The 25,665-nt window shown below is 41.8% G+C and overlaps 1 protein-coding gene across 1 annotated transcript in view; it reads right to left on the bottom strand.

Annotated features, from left to right (window-relative positions):
• PXDN (peroxidasin) overlaps nucleotides 1-25,665 on the bottom strand; it is a 124,665-nt gene that overhangs the window by 45,486 nt on the left and 53,514 nt on the right. The window contains exons 5-9 of the mRNA XM_038771651.1: nucleotides 17,650-17,721; nucleotides 10,913-10,984; nucleotides 10,468-10,539; nucleotides 7,926-8,095; nucleotides 842-959 (exon numbers count right to left, since the gene is read on the bottom strand). Coding sequence (XP_038627579.1) covers nucleotides 842-959; nucleotides 7,926-8,095; nucleotides 10,468-10,539; nucleotides 10,913-10,984; nucleotides 17,650-17,721 — 504 coding nt within the window. The remainder of the gene's footprint in view (nucleotides 1-841; nucleotides 960-7,925; nucleotides 8,096-10,467; nucleotides 10,540-10,912; nucleotides 10,985-17,649; nucleotides 17,722-25,665) is intronic.

Genomic DNA, 25,665 nt, shown 5'->3' with positions numbered 1-25,665 from the left:
AAGATGCAAATTGTTTTGTGTTCCCTAACTGCCCTTAACAATTCATCTACTCAGACATGCCTAAACCCCAGGGCAGTTAAGAGATTTACTCTCCAGATGACTGAGTGAGACCTGGTGAAATAATCAGCTATATTTGGACAGGGATTACCTTCATCTGACTCTCTATAAATTCCAAACAAAGCCTGATGACATCGTTCTCATTCTGCGGTTTATCGTGCTGACAATAACTTAGTTAAGATTTCTTGGTTTATTCAAAGACGGAAACGGAACATGAGAACCCAGGGCATTTACCCAGATTATCGCTGATACAAGGAAAAGAGTCTCCACACATACTAAAAAAAGCTAGAAAACAAAATCCTATGGGATCACAGATGGAGCTGAGAAGAAACCTACTGTTTTTATTAAGTCATTATCAAGTCGGTGGAGCCAATTTCTTTTCATACAAGTTCTTTTCCCTGGGTTGGAAATCCAATGCCCTTTTTTCTCCTCCCATCCCAGATTTTTGCCTCTTCTTCCCTGCCCCATCTCCAAAAAATACAGACGCCTTGCGGAATGTTTAATCTTACATGACTCTAAAATACATCCCAAGAAAAGGTAAAAAAAAAAATGATTACACATGTTAAAAAAACCCTCAAAAGTCCTTTGAGACATAACTTAGTTGAGTCTGATTTAGACTGGGGCGAAGATCACTGAGTCTAAAAACTTAGGCTGCTCGTCTAAAATTGCTACCTTCGTTTTTGACTTTTTCTGAAAGTTTCTGAAAAAGATTTGGTTGTGAACACCACTTCTGCTAGGAAACATACAACCACTGTTTTATTCTCCGACTTCTTTTCCGACTTACTTGTTGCGGAGCCAAATAATTTCTGGTTTGGGATTGCCTTCTGCTCGACATGTGAAGTACACCGTATTCCCAGAAGTAACAGCAACATCCTGAGGCTCTGATGTAATTCTTGGCCTTTCTATATCAACAACACAAAGCAAACCTATCTGTTTTAAAGCTGTCGGGTGAAAGTAGACGATGCTGTAAGCTAAACTAGAAATTTCCACCTCATTTTTAAGGAGCACTGCACACCCGAACGACCTGATAACCCTCCTTAAAGCGGGGAAAATGATGTCGTCACACAACAGGAAGGATGCAGAACCTCAGTCCTGAGGTTTCAGTATGGAGAACCTGTTCAGAGGCATTGATTGTATCAATCGCTCAATCGATGGTATTTATTGGTGAAGAAGCAGCATGACATTGTGGATAGAGCATGGAATTGAGAGTCAGAAAGTTATGGGTTCTAACCCCTGCTCTGCCACTTGTCTGCTGTGTGACCTTGGAAAAGTCACTTCACTTCTCTGGGCTTCAGTTACCTTATCTGTAAAATGGGGCTTGTGAGCCCCACGTGGGACAGAAACTGCGTCCAACTCAATTTGCTTGTATTCCCCCGCAAAGCTTTTTACAGTGCCTGGCACATAGTAAGCACTTAAAAATATCATTATTATTATTATTATTGAGGAATTGAATCTGTCAACTGCTCAACAATCATACTGATTGAGCGCTTACTGTGTGCAGCGCACCATATTAAGTCCTTGAGAGAGTCCAATATAAATGCTATTTGTTGAGCATTTAGTAGGTTGCAGATGGAGAGCTGGGTGTTCTGAAGGAGATGTGTCTATGGTGTCACTATGGGTCAGAAACAACTCAATGGCATAAGACAAGACAATAATAATAATAATAATAATAATAATGACAATAATAATTATTATGGTATTTGTTAAGCACTTACTATGTGCCAAGCACTGTTCTAAGCACTGGGGGAGATACAAAGTAATCAGGTTGTCCCACATGGGACTCACAGTCTCAATCCCCATTTTACAGATGAGGTAACAGAGGCACAGAGAGGTCAAGTGACTTGCTCAAAGTCACACAGAAAGAGCCCGGGCTTTGGAGTCAGAGGTCATGGGTTCAAATCCGGCCTCTGCCACTTGTCAGTTGTGTGACTTTGGGCAAGTCACTTAACTTCTCTGGGCCTCAGTTCCTTCATCTGTAAAATGGGGATTAAGACTGTGAGCCCCCCAGGGGACAACCTGATCACCTTGTAACCTCCCAGCGCTTAGAACAGTGCTTTGCACATAGTAAGCACTTAATAAATGCCATTTTTTTTAAAAAAAAGTGGTGGAGCCTCATTAGAACCCATGACCTCTGACTCCCAAGCCCACGCTCTTTCCACTAAACCATGCTGCTTCTCCTTTCAATGTCATTTGTCAAGCGCTTATTAGGTGCCAAGCACTGTCCTAAGCGTTGGGGTGGATACAAGATAATCAGGTTGCTCCACGTGGCGTTCAGAGTCTTAATCCCCATTTTACAGATGAGGGAACTGAGGCATAGAGAAGGGACGTGAGGTGCCCAAAGTCACACAGCTAACAAGTGGCGGAGCCGGGATTAGAACCCACGACCTCTGATTCTGAAGCCCTCGTTCTTGACTGTGTGCAGAGCACTGTACTAAGCGCTTGGGGGAGTACACTACAACAGGGTTAATCATCCCGTTCCCTGTGAAGAAGGAGCTTTGCAGTGCTAGTGGTTTATACAGGGGCTCTTGCCCTCTCTCACCGGGCCATTCTGTTCCCCCGGGGTGCCGAGTGCAACGTGTGAGAAGGTGGGTGAGGACGCAGCCCTCTTTAGCCGACCAAAGTGGGAACCGGGATTCGTACTCAGGTCTCTGGATTCCCAGAGCAGTGCTCTTGCCAGTGGACACAAAGCAAGACTCAATGCTCCTCAACTATAGAGAAGCAGTGCGGCTCAGTGGAAAGAGCCCGGGCTTTGGAGTCAGAGGTCACGGGTTCAAATCCCAGCTCTGCCAGTTGTCAGCTGTGTGACTTCGGGCAAGTCACTTGACTTCTCTGTGCCTCAGTTACCTCATCTGTAAAATGGCGATGAAGACTGTGAGCCCCCCCATGGGACAACCTGATCACCTTGTAACCTCCCCAGCGCTTAGAACAGTGCTTTGCACACAGTAAGTGCTTAATAAATACCATTATTATTATTATTATTATATTCATTCATTCATTCAATTGTATTTATTGAGCGCTTACTGTGTGCAGAGCACTGTAATAAGCGCTTGGGAAGTATGAGTCGGCAACATATAGAGATGGTCCCCTACCCATCAACGGGCTCACAGTCTAGAAAGGGGAGACAGACAACAAAACAAAACATGTAGACAGGTGTGTTTGACCCACAGAAAGCACTTAAATGCCATAATAATAATAATAATAATGATAGTATTTGTTAAATGCTTACTATGTGCAAAGCATTGTTCTAAGCGCTGCGGAGGTTACAAGGTGATCAGGTTGTCCCGTGGCTCACAGTTTTTAATCCCCATTTTACAGATGAGGTAACTGAGGCACAGAGAAGTTAAATCACTTGCCCAAAGTCACACAGCTGACAGTTGGTGGAGCCGGCATTTGAACCCATGACCTCTGACTCCAAAGCCTGGGCTCTTTCGACTGAGCCACGCTGCTTCTCCTAAAAAAAGTGTTTGGCTGACTCTCAGGAGAACACCATAATAATAATAATAAAATAATAATGATGGTATTTGCTAAGTGCTTACTGAACTCTATCGTAAAGGCACTCCGCTCTGGTTCCTTTACAGGCATTTTTATGGTTTTTATCACTTCCATTCTGGGTGGATTCTTAATCTTCTGCATTGCCCACAAAGGGGCAGTTGGGAATATTTGAATTTGACTTTAAATGGCTCTCACTCTCCCGAGACTAACTTTCTTGAGAAGCAGCATGACCTAGCGGAGAGAGCCCAGGCCTAGGAGTCCAAGGAACTGGGTTCTAATCCCAGCTCTGCCATGTGTCTGCTGTGTGACCTTGGGGATGTCACAACTTAGAAGCAGCATAGCCTACTGGATACAGTATGGGTCTGGGAATCAAAAGGTCATGGGTTCTAAACCCGGCTCTGCCACTAGTCTGCTGTGTGACCTTCGGCAAATCACTTCACTTCTCTGTGCCTCAGTTCCCTCATCTGTAAAATGGAGATTAAGACGGTGAGCCCCACACGGGACAGGGATTGGGTCCAACCCAATTATCCTGTATCTGCCCCAGAATAGTGCCTGGCACATAGTAAGTGCTTAAAAATACCATTATTATTATTATTATTATTCTCTGCACCTTGTTCCTGCAATTGTAAAATTGGGATTAAATCCTTCTTCCTCCTATTTAACCTGGGGGCCCCCTAAGGGACAGGGACTGTGTCCAAGCTGATCAATTTGTAGCTGCCCTAGTGTTTAGAATAGTGCTTGGCACATGTGAGAGTGTAACAAATACCATTATTTTGATTACTATTATTGTTATTATTTTATAAACTCTAACAACTGAGTCCAGACCAAAACTGCAAACCGAAGAATGGAAGCCATAGCGTCCTACACCGCAGTAAACATTCATCGGGGGGTAACATCAGCATTGGAAAGAGAAATGTGGAGCTTTCGGCTCAGATTCTATTACTTATGCTAATTGGCCCAGTTCATATTAAAAGATGCCGTAATCAACCCGCAATTAGCTGAGCTAGAGGAGAGCAAGCCCAGACTGCCATTACTACGAACCCCAGACAGACTCATTCCACACAAACAGACGGTTTCTGACCAAAGACCGAAAACACGTTTCTCCGTCAGTTTTCTCCAGCAAACCGAGGCCCCGAGGGCTAGCGTCTGGTGAGGCAATAGGGTGCTGAAATCAGGCACCGGGCCGGAAAACATCGGGGCAAAACAAACCTGCACAACTGAAAATCTGGGAGCAGGCCTCGAAGAAACGGAACAGGGTCTGCCGCCCCTCGCTTCTTTCAATTCCCTGTCGCGGGGCTTCCGTGACAGGGCAAGTTATTTCTAAACTTCAGCAGGGTCGGGAATACTTTCTTGCCCCGGAAGAACTCTGAAAAGACCGTAGCTGCTGGAGAACCATCTAACGTGATGTTGTTCTTGGTAAATAAACCTGCCATAGATGTCTCCTTCTACACATGGGAGGAAAATGAAGCCTCCCATTGAATTCAGTGCAGTATTTGAAGGGAGAGGTGGTCAAACGTTGGGAAGGACATGGAGAACTGCAGCCATTGGATTGTTACGAATAGACTTTTGACTTTCGGCCATTATGAGTCCAAGGCAATTTCTGTCCCAACCTGTGGTTTCACTTGTAAATTGGGCCAAGGTGGCTTTCTAGTTTATTCTCCCAAGAGCTTAGTACAATGCTTCTCACACAGAAAGAGGTCAATAAATACCACTGATTGCAGTGGAGTGTAAGGAGAGAGGGGGAGAGAGTCCTTTTCCATCAGCAGACATCTATTAAGTCCAACCAGGCCCCAGTCATCTCTGGTCTGGATTTCTACAGATAGGCTAGATTTTTCCAAGATCAAACTTCCCATGCCCAATGAAGATGGGTAATACCCCCTCTAGATTGTGAACTCGTTCTGGGCAGGGATCATCTCTCTTTACTGCTATATTATACTTTCCCAAGCGCTTAGTACAGTGCTCTGCAACAGTATCCGTGCAGTAAATACAATTGAATGAATGAATGAATGAAAGCAGCATGGCCTGGTGGAAAGAGACCGGGTTTAAGATTCAGAGGACCAGGGTTCTAATCTCAGCCGTACTACTTGTCTCCCTTGTGACCTTGGGTAAGTCACGTAAATTCTCAGTTTCCTCATGTGAAAAATGGAGAGTAAATCCTACTTAGGCTAATGTGTGGGCCTGTCTACCCTAAAGCAGTATGGTCTAGTGGATAGGCCACGGGCCTGAGAGTTAGAAGGACCTGGGTTCTAATCTCAGTTCTGTCACTCGTCTTCTGTGTGACCTTGAATGAGTCATTTCACTTCTCTGTGACTCAATTCCCTCCTCTGTTAAGTGGGGATTAAGGCCGTGAGCCCCATGTGGGACAGGGACTGTGTCCAACCAATTTGTTTGTATCCACCCTGTGCTTAGTACACTGCCTGACACATAGTAACCGTTAGCAAATATCATAGTCATTATTATCTGGTAGCTACCCCAGCACTTAGTACAGTGCTTGGCATTTTGTAAGCACTTAACAAATGCTGGAATTAATTAACAAGGGGAAGTTGCATGGCTTAATGGTTAGAGCCCGGGCCTGGGGGTCAGTAGGTCATAGTTTCTAATCCCAGCTCCACCACTTGTCTGCTGTGTGATCTTGGGCAAGTCACTTCACTTCTCTATGCCTCAATTCCCTCATCTGTAAAATGGGAATTGAGACGGTGAGTCCCATGTAGGACCGGGGCTGTATCCAACCCGATTTGCTTGTCTCCATCCCAACACTTAGTACGGTGCCTGGCATATAATCAGGCATAGCACTTAACAAATATGACAATTATTAATATTATCATTATTATTAATAATAAGTACCCTAAGTATTATTATTCCTGTGGAGTTCCTAGGCCAAAGCAGACCCTAGATCTCTCTCCAAAAGGATCCAGACGCTACAAAGTCCTCTGAATTAACCAGGACCGAAGGCTAGTCCAACTAGGTCGGGAATCCTCCCCATGTTAGGGACTGTCTCAAATGAAAAAAATAAATAACAGAATAAAATATAAATGTAGAGAGACAATCCCTGCCCGGAACGAGCTAGAGGGAGTACTACTCATCTTCTGTGGGAATGGGAAGTTTGGGGCTTGGTAAAATCTAGACTCATCTTGGCCTATCTGTAGGAATCCAGAGCAGAAATGACTGGGGCCTGGTGAGACTTAATAGTGTTCTGCTGATGGAAATGAACCCCCTCCCCATCTTTTCCTCACACTCCAGCACAATCAGTGGTACTTATTGACTTCTTACTGCATGAGGAGCATTGTATTAAGCTCCTGGGAGAATAAACTAGAAAGCCACCTTGGCCCAGTTTACAAGTGAAACCACAGGTTGGGACTGAAATTGCCTTGGACCTGTAACGGCCGAAAGTCAGGACCAAGGCTTTAAGCAAGATCCCTGATACCAAAGTAATGTTGCTCAAAAACAAGGTAGGCTGGGTTTGCCCATTTTAGCAATGAATAACAAAGACCCATCTTAAAATAGCCTGGTCATTTGAATTTAGTTTTTCACCCTGAAGCATCCCTTTTCTGAGGAGGACCAACTTGAATTGGAAGTTGAAATGATTTTGGAGCAAGGGAACCGTCTAGAACTGATGCTTAAAAACATGAAAAGTGGCATGGCACTGTGGATAGACCGTGTGCCTGGGAGTCAGAGGGTCATGGGTTCTAATCCTTCCTTTGCCACATGCCTGCTGTGTCCTTGGGGAAGTCACTTTACTTCTCTATGCCTCAGTTCCCTCATCTCTAAAATGGGGATTGAGACTGGGAGCCCCACGGGGGACAAGGGACTGCGTCCAACCCGATTTGCTTGTATCCACCCCAGCACTTAGTGCATGGCCCATTAGCAAGAACCCGGCCTTGGGAGTCAGATGTCATGGGTTCTAATCCTGGCTCCACCACTTGTCTGCTGTGTGAACTTGGGCAAGTCACTGAATTTCTTTGTGCCTCAGTTACCAAACCTGCAACATGGGGATTGAGACTGTGAGCCCCATGTGAAACAATCTGATTACCTTGTATTTACTCCAGTGCTTAGAACGGTGCTTGACACATAGGAAGCGCTTAACAAATACCACAATTAATAATAATAATTATGGTATTTGTTAAGCACTTACTCTGTGCCAAGAACCGTTCTAAGCATGGTATTATTATTACAGTGCTTGGCATATAGGAAGTACTTAACAAATACCACAATTACAGTGCTTTGCATATAGTATGCACTTAACAAATACCATCATCATCATTATTATTATTACTATTAGCATCATCATTACCATCAGGATTGCATGGACGGGCCTAGAGATTCCGGGCCCTTTTATGAAATTTCAGCCTTAGGGCTGTAGCCAAGAAATAACTCACCGCAATTAAGTTCTTCCGCAGTTATGGTTGCCAGAGCTCGTCCCTGTATCCGCCTGGGATATTCACAAGTCGCTGCTGCTTGGGCATTTCCAGATTCTGCGTATTTCTTCAGCAAATCTGCCAACCAGAGGATTTCACAGTCACAATGAAGAGCATTTGAATCCAATCGCCTTTGGAAAGGAAGAGTTAGAAGGGTAACTGTACGAGCGTCATGGGTAGGAGCCCTTGATGGGAGCTTGTTATAAAAGCCGATGTAACCGAAAAGAATGACTTTGATGGGAGCTCGTTATAAAAGCCGATGTAACCGAAAAGAATGACTTACAGGGCTTTCCATTCCACGACGCTGCCGGAGGGTACAATCAACCAACTGATGGTATTCACTGAGCACTTACCGAGTGCATTACGCTGTACTAAGCACTTGGAAAAGTAGAATATTACCCTGCCCACAAGGAGTTTACATAGAACCTACAAAGTTTCACTTCACGGTGGTTAGAGGGCTCAGACCCCCACAGCTTTTGGAGATAGACTCCTAAACTCGTGCATCCCAAGACAGCATTTCCAAACAAGTCCCGAAAGACCCAGAATTATGGTTTTTTAACCTCTTAGCTCCTAGAAGCCTGCCTCCCCATCACCTCCCACCCCTTCTGCTAAGATGTTTGCCCTGCTCTCAAAATTAAAACCTGGAACCAATGGAGGGCAGAGAGGGACCTTTGTGTCGTAGTAGATAGCCTTCTGAATCAATGTGCGCAAGTGTGACATGCTACTAAATTAAAACCCCTTGAAATTAGTTTCTGGTCCACAATATTTTATGCCAGAATTAGGAATCTATCTTAATTATAATACTGATAATAACAGTGGGAATGGCTAAGTGCTTACTATGTGCTAAGCACTGGGGGCGTTACAAGATAATCAAGTTGGATATAGTCCCTGAAGCACATGAAGTGCACATGAAGTTCATAGTCTGAGGTAATTTTATTTATTCGTACCGAGGTCTGTTTCTCCCACTCTAGACTGTAAGCCCATTGTGGGCAGGGAATGTGACCGCTTACTGCTGTATTGTACTCTCCCAGGTGCTCAGTACAGCGTTCTGCACACAGTAAGCGCTCAATAAATACGACTGAATGAACAAATAAATGAGGAAGAACAGATAATGAATCCCCAACTTTCCCAAGCGAGAGGAGGAACAATAATAGTGTGCACAAATAGGAAGAGATGGGAAGATCATTTCGGCTAGTTTCCTTTATCTCCACTGAGGAGGCAGTTGGAAAGGGGTTAGAGTACTGCAGAAAGTACCTTAATGATGACATTTCTTAAGTGCTTTACAAGGGTTAAACACCAGGGAAGATACTGGTTTGGTGGATAGAGAACAGGTTTGGGAGTCTGAAGGACCTGAGTTCTAATCCCTCACTGCCACATGTCTGCTGTGTGCCCTTAGGCAAGTCAAGCAACTTCTCTGTGTCTCAAGTTATCTCATATGCAAAATGGGGATTAGGACTGTGAGCCCCACGTGGTAAGGAGACTGTGTCCAACCCAATTAGCTTACATCCACCCCAGCGCTTATAACAGTGCTTTACATGTAGAAAGTGCTTAACTAATAATAATAATGATAATAATAATAATAATAACAATGGTTAAGCACTTACTATGTGCCAAGCACTGTTCTAAGCACTGGGATAGATACAAGGTAATCAGGTTGTCCCACGTGGGGCTCACAATCGTGGTCCCCATTTACAGATGAGGTAACTGAGGCACAGAAGTTAAGCAACTTGCCTAAAGTCGCACGGCTGACACGTGGCAGAGCCAGGATTTGAACCCACAATCTCTGACTCCCAAGTCCGGGTTCTTTCCACTAAACCATGCTGCTTCTCTAATATCATCATCATCATCATTATCATTATTATTATTATTATTATTATACAAGATAATTGGATCGGATCAGATCAGATGAAGCAGTAGTTCTGCATGGGACTCACAATCTAAATTAGAGATGGGGAAGGCATGTCTTTGAGAGCTAAGCAGAAGAAACTTGTACTTCCCAAGCGCTTAGTCCACTGCTCTGCACACAGTAAGCGCTCAATAAATACGATTGAATGAATGAATGAAACAAAGGTTTGAATGCAACACCCATGGCAAAAGATCAACAATCCTACAATTTGATAGTCTAATATACAAAGTGAAAAATTATGAAGTGAAACATTTTATTGCACCTCAAATGCATCACAATATTTCAACTGCTTAAGACAGTTGATGAAGAGAGCGGTTTAAAGTGAAGCCTTTCTTCCTAATTTTTCCTCACATGCTCCTTTTGAAATATGATTTACCAGTTACCTGTAACATAAACCTCATTCTTCATGAACAGGGAAGACAAACAACCCTCCCCTTTTAACAACTTTCCTAGACAAGAAAAACCCTTCATAGCTACTGACAGATTGTCAAATTGCAAATTAAAATTAAAAAAAGATTGAATCCTTGCATATAGCAACATATTTAAATATAAAGGAATGAACAGACTATTTAAAAAATCTATTTCAAATTTACTTACAATCTCTTCATAGATTCCAACTGGCCAAATGTTCCAGGAACTACATGAGCTATCCTGTTGTTGTGCAAAAATCTATTAAAACAAACAATAGGTTTCAGAATTAGATCTGCTTTTATTATGAAATGGAAATATCGTTTGGCTTTTGTATTTGTATCCTTTAAAAAATACAGTTTTCAATTAAGCTTGGGGACAGAAATTTGAAAATGTCATTCATTTCACTACCATTATCGTTATTTATTAGTTACTGAGCACTTATTGTCAGGCGAGCACTGCATTTCGTGCTTGGGAACGCAGAAATCAAAAATAAAGTCCCTGGCCTCAAGAGGCATCCCTTCTCATCCTTTGCTTTTGTTCAAAAGTCACCGAATAAATATATTTTCAATATCATTTATAAAATATTGTTCGGTTCTTTGTTGAATATAGAGAAAGAATCAAAGATACTTACAGTCTTTCAAGCTTTGGAAGATGATTAAATGAATTTGGATCCAATGTTTCTATCTGGTTAAAGTGCAGATATCTAGAACAACAAGTAAAGGAATTTTTCAATCATTTTTTAAGGTATCCTTTTTACAAACAGATCAGATTTTCTACCAAAAAATTTCAAGATGATAGAAAATAAATAAAATGGCACTAGATCATATATATTTTCTGACCAATAAAAAAATGAGCAGGAATTTACAATAAGAATGAAACACTGGTAAATTTGGAATAAAATTAACATTATCTAAACATTTTCTGCCATGAGTAAATATTTTCAGGCAGTCTCACCCAGGATTGCACCGGCATTGGTGCTATCAAAGTTTACAAATCTACATGAACTGTATTAAAAAACACCTGCTTGTACAGTCTTTAGGTTAATTAACTTGAAAATTAGTATGTCAGCATTCTATAAATCTAGCATAATGACTATAAAATGGATTCCATTATATATTTAGACAACACAGTAGTGCTAAGAGGTTAGGGACCCCAGTTTTTCCAATGCTTTTAACCAGTTGTGGAATCGAGTGCATTGTTTCTTAAAGGAATGAACATAAATCACCATAACCGTGCGCGACTGGACAGTCTTTTTACTTGTTCCAAAGATGTTTCGGGGCACTGGGAACAAAGTGATCCATTGAGAACACACGTGCTTGAAATTACCCGTGGCCTTGGCGCAAGACCTTCAACGATTTTACATCACCTGGACCTAGTTCAGCCCCCAGGAAAAATGTCAAATTCATTTTTCCCTCCTTCTCCGCCTTCTACGTCTCGAGGCCACGATTTTGATCATTTCGTTTACACTTTTCGGCATGGATTGTAAGGGTTTCTGAGAAGACGTAGTTTCCCACCATATGAACCTGACTGTACAAGTGCAAGAACGACTGGACTATTGTATCCCTCTCTTCCTGCTCCGCGGTACACTGTTGTCACTATTTCTAGGACACAGAATCCCCCAAACTACAAAACCCATGGCAGGCACCCACTTTCAAGGAAAATTTTACAGGTCAAATGGGGGGGTAGAATTACCCCCTATCAAAGTATCCACTAACTGCTAGCTGTTCATTGAACTGTTGGGGAAAAAGCACGTCTATTATCTCGGCTCCTTATCTACTGTGTGACCTTAGGCAAGTCACTTCACTGTGGCTCAGTTACCTCATCTGTAAAATGGGCATCAAGACAGTGAACCCTACGTGGGACATGGATTGGGTCCAACCTGATTAGCTTGTATCCACCCCAATGTTTAGTACAGTGCCTGACACGTAGTAAGCACCAAGCTAACGATAGCTAATGCTCACTGCTCACTATTAATGATGTTAGTTTAATCAGACTGAGCCCCCTCCTTCCTCTCCCCTTCCCCCCCACCTTATCTCCTTCCCCTCCCCACAGCCCCTGTATATATGTTTGTACAGATTTATTACTCTACTTATTTTACTTGTACATATTTACTATTCTATTTATTTTATTTTGTTAATATGTTTTGTTTTGTTGTCTGTCTCCCCCTTCTAGACTGTGAGCGCACTGTTGGGTAGGGACCGTCTCTATATGTTGCCAACTTGGACTTCCCAAGCGCTTGGTACAGTGCTCTGCACACAGTAAGCGCTCAATGAAGACGATTGAATGAATGAATGAATCCGAGCCAACTGTGATTAAAGTTGGCTGAGAAGCAGCGTGGCTCAAAGAGCCCGGACTCTGGAGGTCATGGGTTCAAATCCCAGCTCTGCCAACTGTCAGCTGTGTGATTTTGGGCAAGTCATTTCACTTCTCTGAGCCTCAGTGACCTCATCTGTAAAATGGGGATTAAGACTGTGAGCCACCCCATGGGACAACCTGATCACCTTGTAACCTCCGCAGCTCTTAGAGCAGTGTTTTGCACAAAGTAAGTGCTTAACAGATACCATTATTATTATTATTATTATCTGCAAAATACAGTTGTTTGCTAATGGACCCCTTCTTTATTTTGTACTTCCCCAGTGCTACCCCAGTACACTGCACCCAATAGGTGCTCAGTAAATCATACTATCCCAGAGCAGATTCAATCCCCCAGGAAAAAAAAAAATGTCTTTGCTTCCAAGGGTCCAAAGGATTGGGTGGATAGGGCTGGCTAGACTTTTTGAGTTGCCTAGGATTAGAGTAGACATTTGGGCCTGGATAAATAAGCCAGTAATTTGCAGTCTCGAGACCAGGATTCCTCCATCCATTCATTCATTCAATCGTATTTATTGAGCGCTTACTGTGTGCAGAGCACTGTACTAAGCGCTTAGGAAGTACAGGTTGGCAACATATAAAGATGGTCCCTACCCAACAGCGGGCTCACAGTCTAGAAGGGGGAGACAGACAACAAGGCAGAACATATTAACAAAATAAAATAAATAGAATAAATATGTACAAATAAAGTAGAGTAATAAATACGTACAAACATATATACAGGTGCTGTGGGGAGGGGCAGGAGGTAAGGCGGGGGGAGAGGAGGGAGGGGGCTCAGTCTGGGAAGGCCTCCTGGAGGAGGTGAGCTCTCAGTTGGGCTTTGAAGGGAGACATCCAGGATTTTGGATGCTTTCGTTTCCCCAACTATAGAGATTTCAGTAAATCATGAATCTTGAAGACATCTCAAAATGTCTAGTGACCTGATGTTTCTCAAATGATATACTGACATGCAGTCAAGTGACTTCAAGTGAAAGTGTGAAAAATTGGTGGGTTCGGCCACCTTTCATTTCACTGCCTAAAATGGTGGATCTCCACGATCCTGTAATATCAAAATGGTGACATCCAGATTTAGAGACCTCAGCTCCAAGACAAGAACATGCCATGAACAAGATCAAGCAGGTGTGATAGTATCAGTGAGCCCTCATACTGAAAAACTGGGCGACAATAATCTAGCTCCTATTCCTACCTCCACCTTGAGTCTATAACTTAGGCATATAGTAAGTGCTTAACAAATACCGTAATCATAATTATAAGGCAAAAGAGTTTGGTGAATATTATATTTTTTTCAGTATTACTCACCACCACTTTGAAAAACCAACTAACTTCTCTCTCACAATCAAGCTTTGAGATATATAAGTTTATAAGCTTTATGAGAAGCAGTATGGCACAGCGGATACAGCACGGGCCTGGGAGTTAGAAGGTCATGGGTTCTAATTCTGGCTTGGCCACTTGTCTGCTGTGTGACCTTGGGCAGGTCACTTCACTTCCCTGGGCCTCAGTTACCTCATCTGGAAAATGGGGATTGAGACTGTGAGCCCCACATGGGACAGGGACTGTGTCCGACCCGATTTGCTTGTAACAACCCCAGCACCTAGTACAGTGCCTGGCACATAGTTAAGTGCTTAACATAAACCATTATCATTATTATTATTATTATTATTTGAGGGGTGCTTCAAATGGATTTGTTACACTTTCCATTATTTTTACCTTATTCAAACCTCTCTAAAGATAGGGACTATCAAGGCTCAAAGCAATTTCTCAAGTATCTAAAGACTATATTTAATCTCCTTATGTCTCTTCTTCTGTCTAAACAATCCTAACTCTTCTACGCCTAAAATCTATTTTTCATCTCTTCAATCACTGACACTTTATTTTTGGAATGATATTCGATTTATACACATTTTACTTTGAACATTAAACACTATTCAAGTTCTGAAAAGACAAACTAGTATTTCAATTGACCCTAACTTGCTACAGTTTAAGCTGAATGGCAAAAAAAAAGTAGATTCATAGTTTGATTCAAATCCAAAGACAAAACCTAAAGTGAAAACATGCAAATAAGAATAAAAATGCATATATCTAAAACAATAGATTCACTAAGTCTACCACCAAGAGGTATATAGAAAAATAAAAAAAGGTGTTATCTATTTGCCTAGCAGGAATAGTGATTTTTGCTGGCTGAATAGCCATCTGCAAGGCAGATATTAAGTTTATAATTCTCAAATCATAACCGAAAACAAAAATCAATTTTTTAAAAAATCTGCTCCTCCCAACCAAAATACAAAACAAGGAATTATCAACTCTTACTACTCTTCCCACCCAAACTCTGTCCTCCCTGTGATTTTTCTCATTACTTAGACAGCGTCACCATCCTTCCTGTCTCACCTTGGTGGTCTTCTTGAGTCCGCTCTCTCATTCAACCCACCTATTCAACTTATCACTAAATCCTATCAGTTCAGCATTCACAATATCTCTAAAGTCTGCCGTTCCCTCTCCATCCAAATAGCTACCATGTTAACCCAAGCATTTATCCTCTCCTGACTTGATTACTGCATCAGCCTCTTTTCTGACCTCCCTGCCTCCTGTCTCTCCCCACTCCAGGCCATATTTCACACCACTGCCTGGATCATTTTTCTCCAAAAACATTCAGGACATGTTTCCCCACTCGTCAAGAACCTCCAGTGGCTATCCGCTCACCTCCGCATCAAATTCCTTGCCATCCACTTTGAAGCAAGCATTCACCTTGCCCCCTCCTACCTCACTTTGCTACTCTCCTATTACATGCCAGCCTGCCCACTTCACTCTAATGCCAATCTACTCACTGCACCTCCATCTCTTCCATCTCGCTGCCAACTTCTCACCCATGTCCTGCCTCTGGCCTGAAACTCCTTCCCTCCTCATAACACAGACAACAACTCTCCCCTTCTTCAAAGCCTTATTGAAGGCGCATCTCCAAGAGACCTTCCCTAAACCCTCAATTCCTCTTCTCCCACTCCCTTCTGCATCACCCTGATTTGCACCATTTATTCACCCCTTCTCCCTCAACCCCGCCGCACTTGTGTATACATCTGTAATTTAACTTATTGATATTAACTTAAGTACTCAACAAATATTATTGATCGAATGATAGTCTTCCATTTTAGTTAAGATCACTAGTCAGGTAGCAAACTTCAAAAACTGGATTAAATCTGGCATTTCAACAAACTGCCAAATACCTATACTGGTCTGTACTTTCTTCCAAGTTAACATTATGCAGATCAAAAAAGTCTGCTTTTTTGCTTAAAGTGAACAATGCATCTACTCTGGGTTTAACCACCAGTTCACAGAGCTATCTTCTGACACTAGTAACAGGATGCTTGGGTGAATAATATCAATCAATGGTATTTATTTGTGCATTTACTAAGTGCAGAGCACTGTAGGAAGCACTTGGGAGTGTACATTACAACAGAATGGAAACATTCCCTGCCAAGGACGGGCTTACAGTCTAGAGGAAACAATAAGATCACTTTAGTCTTTGCTAACCATCCTAAAGATTGGGAACAACCCATATAACATCCCTATCTTTTCCCTCCGCATCTCCGAACTTCCTCATTTCCATTATGCTTCCCTGATCCACAGGAATGCCTCAAAGTAACACACAAAATAGAAAATGATGTACCGGAGAATTACCAATGGATGCCTGTATATTGTAGGTAAACAGTGGTAGAGAGGGAGGGTGAGTGAGAAAGATTTTCTGTTCAGTATGAGCTAATACTTTTAAGAAGGCAATTCATTTTCTTAAAAGTGTGATTATCTAAACTAGATATATTTTTCCTTTTCTCTTATAGCAAAATCTTTACATGGCTTTGGATTAGAGGACTGGGTATATATGTCCATTTAAACATATCCTAAATTGGCACAGAGTTTTGTCTGGTTCCTAAATTGATAATAGTAATAATAATTGTGGCATTTGTTAAGTGCTTACTATATGCCAAGCACTGTTCTAAGCGCTGGGGTAAATATAACGAAATCAGGTTGGGCACAGTCCAGTCCCACATGGGGCTCACAGTCTTAATCCTCATTTTACAGATGAAGTAACTGAGGCCCAGAGAAGTTAAGTGACCTGCCCACGGTCACACAAAGCAGACATAGGGCAGAGCCAGGATTAGAACCCAAGTCCTCTGACACCCAGGCCTGTACTCTTTCTACTAGCCATGTTACTCACAGTGATTTAGAAAGCATGTACTAGAGTGTGCTGTGTCCTGATTAAATGAGATATGGCATACTCAGCCACAATGAAACAATTTCACATGCAGTTACAACAAGCTTCATGTATTTTCATTTCACATTTATACAGAAGATCTGTTAGCCAGGAGACAGAAACCTGAGCTTCAGAAGATGAGGGCAAGTCACTTATCTGAGCCTCAGTTACCTCATCTGTAAAATGGGGATGATGACTCTGAGCCCCACGTGGGGCAACCTGATCACCCTGTATCCCCCCCAGTGCTTAGAACAGTGCTTTGCACATAGTAAGCGCTTAACAAATGCCATCATCATCATAACTGGGAGGAAACAAAATTCATTTACTAGACACAGAGATCCGCCCCCAAAATTTGACAGACTCCACATGGTGTTTGAGTGTGACAGTTCCGTCAGTGCCAAGGGTTGGAAAATCAATTGACTAGGATGTTCTGAGGGAAAAATGAAAAAAAAGTTCCGGGATGGCATTCATCTGAATTTAAAAGACAACAGTTGGGAAAAGTCACTACAGTCACCTTGCTTTCATCGAAGTATCACGCATTAGGAGCACAGTACAGATAGGAAGACGTCGACAGCTCAACAACTTCCACCTTTCCTCCTCTTCATGCACACAACCGCAGGCCTGACAACTGTCCGATTGAGCGGGGACATGCATGGCATGCAAGCAGCAAACACCGTTTTCGAGGCATGCACTGCTCCCCCAAAAGCCAACTGAGCAGACCGTGGGACACTTCAGCACAGATGAGAAAGGCCACTTACAGTTGTTCTAGAGAGACAAGTCCCTTAAATGCTTCCCTGTCAATTGATTGGATTTCATTCTTGTACAAATAGCTGAAACAAGAAACATTCGGGAATATTAGTCCTCAAACAAAAGCAAACTGAAGGTGGGTAAAGGAGAAGTTGACACGTGAAGACAGCTTAAAAAAACTGATAACTGTATTAGAAAAAAAAAAAAAAACATTTACCACCGAATATCCCTCTTAGGGGTGATACCCTGCTCTTTGCCAGCAGCAGAAAAGGATCACAAACGCAAACACAAACCAAAAGCACCTATCTTTGCATTTCCCTCCTGTCACCTCCCACTTCATATTACTGTTTCAGTCCACGATCTTCCACCCTAACACCTTAATTTAGGTCAGCTTCCTTCAATGGAAGAAATCCCTAGGTTCATTCTGAGCACTTCTGACTGAGTTAGAGCTTGAATCTGGTCAACGTCTAGACTGTGAGCCCGTTGTTGGGTAGGGACCATCTCTATATGTTGCCAACTTGTGTGCTCTGCACACAGTAAGTGCTCAATAAATGCAATTGAATGAATAAACTGTTTAAGCCCTTTTTTCCACATCCATAAAACAGGGAATGAAATAAAAATGGCAAAGGATGTATGTTTACTGTGAGCCAGCTAATAAACGTTTATTCAATTTTCATTCATTCATTCATTCAATCGTATTTATTGAGCGCTTACTGCATGCAGAGCACTGTACTAAGTGCTTGGGAAGTACAAGTTGGCAACATATAGAGATGGTCCCTACCCAACAATGGGCTCACAGTCTAGAAGGGGGAGATAGACAACAAAACAAAACATATTAACAAAATAAAATAAATAGAATAATAAATACGTACAAGTAAAATAGAGTAATAAATCTGTACAAACATATATACAGGTGCTGTGGGGAGGGGAAGGAGGTAGGGCGGGGGGGATGGGGAGTGGGAGCGGAATTTAATAAAGGAGAATGTATTCTGAGTCAAAAAGTTCCTCTCCTCTGCTTTCCTCAAATCTCCATCTTCCCTAAGTTCCCTACATGTTGCCAACTAGTATTTCCCAAGTGCTTAGTACAGTGCTCTGCAAACACTAAGCGCTCAATAAATACGATTGAATGAATAAGTTCCGCTGAGGATTTAAACAACTGTGAAGCATTGGGAATTACCTTAATCTTTTCATTAAAGAAAACATTCAAAATGACCTATTTTATTAAATCTACACCTGTACTTGTAGCAAACTCCTATATACAATTAATATCCAATGCATCCATTTTTAAATAGAACATTCAACATTCAGATGTGCATTTATAACGTCCAGGTAGATAAATTTCATGTTGGCACTAGAGCTCTGAATTCCACCCTATATCCTCAGCAATCCATTAGCACATGAATACATATAATAATAATAATAATAATAATAATAATGATGATGGTATTTGTTAAGCGCTTACTATATGCAAAGCACTGTTCTAAGCGCTGGGGAGGTTACACGGTGATCAGGTTGTCCCACGGGGGAGCTCACAGTTTTAATCCCCATTTTACAGATGAGGTAACTGAGGCACAGAGAAGTTAAGTGACCTGCCCAAAGTCACACAGCTGACAGTTATATGAAAGTATCAGAAATCCATAGCTGCTCAGGTACCTCTGGATCTTTCATGCATGTGTACATATACAGATTTCCCTTTCCAAATTTGTGGGGGATCAGAGGATTGGATTCCTGTGAATACGTCCATTCTTTCAATCATATTTATTGAGCGCTTACTGTGTGCAGAGCACGGAACTAAGCGCTTTTGGCAAAACAAAAAAATTAGGAGACTTTCCACACTAGGTGAAATTCAGAAAGGTAATGACTGCCCTCCCCTCCCACCCCCTTAACTGTTACACATTAAGGAATTTAATATATATAATATTAAAGTTCTATATGTTATACATATGAAGTTACAATTACTATGATTTGAGAGCCTTGCTACCAACAGTCCAATCACACAATTTGTGTTGTGGCAATCTCTGAATTCAAGGAACACTTAAATGAAAGGTAATTTAAGATCACTTTTCACTCAAGTTGGCAACATATAGAGACGGTCCCTACCCAACAGTGCGCTCACAGTCTAGAAAGGGGAACGAATCAATTACTCTGAAGAAAAGTTGAATATTTTCCCTCCTATTTTCCTGCTAAACTCGCTTTACACTAAAAAAAAAAAAAAAAAGGCCGAGCCCTGTAGCCCACGCTCTGGAATTCTTGTTTCAGAAACTAGCGTCCTTGCCCTAGGATTTGCATATGCTAGCACATTCTGCACTTTAAATTTTCAGAACAAAAGAAAAGTTAGTCAATAGACTTGTACTTCATATACATTGATTTAAATCTTGTCTTTTCATATTTAATAAATATCTCTATTGATGCAGGCTAATGAACTTTATGGATAAATATGTCTTGTTCACTACTTGCATAGTACATACCTAAAATTACTACTGAATTTATTGTATAGTTTATAAGCTAGAGACCCCCGTCCCTACTGTGGAAGTCATTAAACCTTTAAACATAGCATTCCAGTTATAATATTTATCTTTTCCTAACTAAGCCAACTTAGAATATTAGCTGCGGTGTTTTTAAATTTAAAAATTGTCAAATTTGTGAATACATGAGTCACAGAAAATTAGATTTCTAACCCCAGTTAAATGCAACTAAGAGAGAAATCCCCATGATGTTTAACTTTCAAAACTTTCTAAAATTAAGTACTGGAATTTTCAAATACTAGTTAGCACATTTCAGAGCAGCCTTGAAACAAGCACAACTTTTTTTAACAATTTCTAAATATTTTCTTTAAAAGGAATAATTCTATAAAGACCTGGCTGTAACCTTAGAGAGCTGAATATTTCTTCTTACTCTGGAAATAAATATAAGACCCACTTAACTTTGGGGGAGGGGTGTTATCTACCTGAAATTAATGTTTAAAAAGAATGACAAAAACGGCCGTGAACTAAAAGCAATAGAAATCTACTTCCCAGATATACAGTAGTAGAAGGTAACTTAATTGAGCAACTTGGAAAAAAATATAAGTAATTGAAAAAACGTAACTTGTTCAATATGAAATCTCATGACATATAATGATTAACTTTATAGTTAGGCCAACTTTTTGCCCAACTCTTCCTTCACGGAACATTGGCATTACGATGAAGATCCCGAAAAAGTGGAGGGGAGTCGGTTCCTTTCCAGATTCAATCAATCATATTTATTGAGCGCTTACTGTGTGCAGAGCACTGTACTAAGCGCTTGGGAAGTACAAGTTGGCAACATATAGAGACGGTCCCTACCCAACAGTGGGCTCACAGTCTAGATTCGCTGACGAAGACAAGATGGTGGGCCAGGATGGAGAGGGTGGACAGAGATCAGAATGAAGGGGGAGATAACTGATTCATTCAATTGTATTTATTGAGCGCTTACTGGGTGCAGAGCACTGTCCTAAGCGCTTGGAAAGTTCAATTCAGCAACAAATAGAGACAATCCCTGCCCTCACCAGGCTCACAGTCTAGAAGACAGACCCAACACGGGAATGGGTAGTGCACATCAAAGTGCCACGGCTAGGGCGAGGTTAGGCCGGGGATGGCCGGTTTACCAGAGAAAGTATCATTACCAGTTAAAAATTACACACATTCCTGCCTTGTCAAATCAACACAGAATACGGGAAGCAACACGCTCTGGTGGAAAGAGCACAGGCCTGAGAGTCAGAGGACCTGGATTCTAATCCTGATTCTTCACTCACTTGCTGTGTGAACTTGAGTAAGACACTAAACTTCTCTGTGCCTCCATTTCCTCAACTGTAAAATGGGGTTTCATTTAAGCGCTTAGTACAGTGCTCTGCACGCAGTAAGCGCTCAATAAATACGAGTGATTGATTGATTGATTTGAGCCCCAAGTGGGACCTACTGAGAGCTCATCTCCTCCAGGAGGCCTTCCCAGACTGAGCCCCTTCCTTCCTCTCCCCCTCGTCCCCCTCTCCATCCCCGACATCTTACCTCCTTCCCTTCCCCACAGCACCTGTATATATGTATATATGTTTGTACATATTTATTACTCTATTTATTTATTTTACTTGTACCTACCTATTCTATTTATTTTATTTTGTTAGTATGTTTGGTTTTGTTCTCTGTCTCCCCCTTCTAGACTGTGAGCCCACTGTTGGGTAGGGACTGTCTCTATATGTTGCCAGCTTGTACATCCCAAGCGCTTAGTACAATGCTCTGCACACAGTAAGCGCTCAATAAATACGATTGATTGATTGATTGACCTGATTACCTTTTATCTACCCCAATGCTTAGTACAGTGCTTGACACATACTGACTGCTTAATATCTCTATTATCATCATTACTGTTTATTAAATCAAGAAATAAATACCAAAATCACAAAAAAAATATTTGCACAAAGGAGTCATAAAACAGGCTTCTTTGTTAGGTTTAAATGCTCAATAAAGCAGTGTGGCTCGGTAGAAAGAGCTCAGGCTTTGGAGTCAGAGGTCATGGGTTCCAATCCCGATTCCGCCAATTACCAGGTGTGTGCCTTTGGGCAAGTCACTTAACTTCTCTGTGCCTCAGTTACCTCATCTGTAAAATGGGGATTAAGACTGTGAGCCCCACGTGGGACAACCTGATCACCTTGTAACCTCCCCAGCGCTTAGAATAGTGCTTTGCACATAGTAAGCGCTTAATAAATGTCATCATTATCAGCGCTTAGAACAGTGCTTTGCACATAGTAAGTGCTTAATAAATGCTACTAAAATAAAAGTGAAATTTCCATGTACAAGCTTATACAGATAAATGAGATTTCATTGAAGAACGATGCTATAAATCAGCAAGTTACATCTGGCTGGCTGTTTATATTCTTATTTGTGAAAAGTAACCTCCCCAAAACTAAGGCGTAAGTATGCATTCTGCCAAGAGATGGCTAATTTTGAGCTGAAATAATTTATTGGAGATTTTTTTTTGGAAAAATGGCGTTTACAGTGAAACACTATCTTGAACTTCAGCTGCTTCTTTGTTCTTTGTCCACTTTCATATTTAATCAATGATATTTATTGAGCACTTCCTGTGTACAAAACACTGTACTAAACACTTGGGAGAGTCTAACAGAACAGAGTTGGTAGACACATTCCCTGGCCATATTCTTGTTATCATCTCTAACTTCTCAAGCGTGGGGTTTGTAATCTAAATCCCAAAGAAACAAAAGAAATGAAGAAAATTGAAATAAATCAAGGAAGGAGAACGTAAAGTTAAAGATAGATTTATTCCAACACAAAAATGTACTGCTGAGCCCTGACAATGACCACTGAAGATATTGTGAAGGACATTTTTGAGGGAGAAAGTTCTTTAAGTCACTGGTTTACATAACTGAAGAAAAGATTAGAAAGGCAGGGCCAACCTGAGCTTCAGTTTTCTGAACGGTTGCAATGTTACTTGGAAAAATTCCACAATTCCACAAAAGCTGGAAAGCCATGTGGCCTAACAGATAAAGCTCCGGCCTGGGAGTCCGAAGGACCTGGGTTCTAATCTCCGCTCCGCCACTTTTCAGCTGTGTGACCTTGGGCAAGTCACTTTGTTGTGCCTCAGTTACCTTACCTGTAAAATGGGATGAAGACTGTATACCCCATGTGGGACAAAGACTGTGTCCAACCTGATTACCTCGTACCTATCCCAGGGCCTAGAATGGTGCCTGGTACATTTTAAGTGCTTAACAAATACCATGGGGAAAAAAAAAAGTATTTCTGGGTTGATTCTGGAATGGATCGACCATACCTCATCTGTAAAATGGGGATTAAGACTGTGAGCCCCCCGTGGGACAACCTGATCACCTTGTAACCTCCTCAAGCTTAGAACAGTGCTATGCACATAGTAAGTGCTTAATAAATGCCATTATTATTATTATTATTATTATTATTATTATTATTATTATCCTAGTCCTAGGAGACCTAGACCAATTCTGGAGATAAATTCCAGACTGGAACTCATTCCTGCCCCAGTGAGACACTAAGAACCAAGACAAATGCTAAGCCTACAACATGTAACAATAATAATAATAATGATGATGTTGATGGCATTTATTAAGTGCTTACTACGTGCAAAGCACTGTTCTAAGCACTGGGGAGGCTGCAAAGTGATCATGTTGTCCCACGGGGGGCGCAAAGTCAATCCCCATTTTACAGATGAGGGAACTGAGGCACAGAGAAGTGAAGTGACTTGCCCAAAGTCACACAGCTGACAATTGGCGGAGCAGGGATTTGAACCCATAACCACTGACTCCAAAGCCCATGCTCTTTCATCATCAATCGTATTTATTGAGCGCTTACTGTGTGCAGAGCACTGTACTAAGCGCTTGGGAAATACAAATTGGCAACATATAGAGACAGTCCCTACCCAACTAAGCCACTAAGCCATGCTCATATTCATTCATTCATTCATGCAATCATATTTACTGAGCGCTTACTGTGTGCAGGGCACTTTAAGTGCTTGGGAGAATAAAACACAACAATAAATATATGCCTAAAGTCCACCCGCAGGGTTTCCATTATAATAATAATAATAATAATAGCATTTATAAAGTGCTTACTATGTGCAAAGCACTGTTCTAAGCACTGGGGTGGTTACAAGGTGATCAGGTTGTCCCTCGGGGGGCTCACAGTCTTAATATTCATTTTCCAGATGAGGTAACTGAGGCCCAGAGAAGTTAAGTGACTTGCCCAAAGTCACACAGCTGACAACTGGCGGAGCCATGACCTCTGACTCCAAAGCCTGTGCTCTTTCCACTGAGCCACGCTGCCTCTCTAACAGGAAATGACAATTTGAGGTCATTTCCCGGGCTGTTGAGGTGCCCGGCCCTGTGAGTGGCTCAGTTAACCATTGTCCTGTTCACAGAATACATTCAAATGTCAAGTTGAAACCAACTGTGGTGTTCACACTACAACTTCTAATGACTTCAAATAAAGAGAAATTCTCCTTGCTGTGATCAACCTATAAAAAAAACCCCTTCATCACTACAGATGAGCACAACCATGGCAATGATCAGCTGGGCAGATCAATCAATCAATCAATCGTATTTATTGAGTGCCTACTGTGTGCAGAGCACTGTACTAAGCGCTTGGGAAGTACAAGTTGGCAACATATAGAGACAGTCCCTACCCAACAGTGGGCTCACAGTCTAAAAGATCTAAAATGTCCAACTGGACAACAGATTACCAGGTGGTTGGGAGTGTGATAAAGAAAGTAGTATTGTCAAGGGGATAGAGCCTGGGCCTGGGATTCCAAAGGACCTGGGTTCTAATCCTGGCTCAACCACTTAATAATAATAATAATAATAATAATAATAATAATAATAATAATAATAATGGCATTTATTAAGTGCTTACTCTGTGCAAAGCACTGTTCTAAGCGCTGGGGAGGTTACAAGGTGAGCAGGTTGTCCCAGCTGGGGCTCACAGTCTTAATCCCCATTTTACAGACGAGGTAACTGAGGCACAGAGAAGTTAAGTGACTTGCCCAAAGTCACACTGCTGACACTTGGCGGAGCCGGGATTTGAACCCATGACTTCTGAGTCCAAAGCCCATGCTCTTTCCATTGAGCCACGCTGCTTCTCAAGCTGACTGTCAGATGCCAAGACGATCTCATCGGCAAAGCCACAGAACAAACTTATTTATTCAGAGCTTACTGTGTACATAGCCCCCCGTGGGACAATCTGTGAGCCCCCCGCGGGACAACCTCATCACCTTGTAACTTCCCCAGCGCTTAGAACAGTGCTTCGCACATAGTAAGCACTTAATAAATGCTATTATATATACATAGCACTGTACTAAGTGCTTGGGAGAGAACTATGTAACAGAGTGGGAAGACACATTCACAACCAGAAGCAGTTTTGCCTAATGGTTAGAGCATGGGCCGCAGAAGGACCTGGGTTCTGATCTCTCTTCTGCCACTTCTCTGCTGCGTGACCTTGGGCAAGTCACTTAATTCTCTGAGTCTCGGTTACCTC

The sequence above is a fragment of the Tachyglossus aculeatus genome, chromosome X1 (genome assembly GCF_015852505.1).
Source record: "Tachyglossus aculeatus isolate mTacAcu1 chromosome X1, mTacAcu1.pri, whole genome shotgun sequence".
NCBI classification, from domain to species: domain Eukaryota; kingdom Metazoa; phylum Chordata; class Mammalia; order Monotremata; family Tachyglossidae; genus Tachyglossus; species Tachyglossus aculeatus.
Note: the sequence above shows the minus strand (reverse complement) of the source record. Positions and strands in the feature narration are given on the sequence as shown.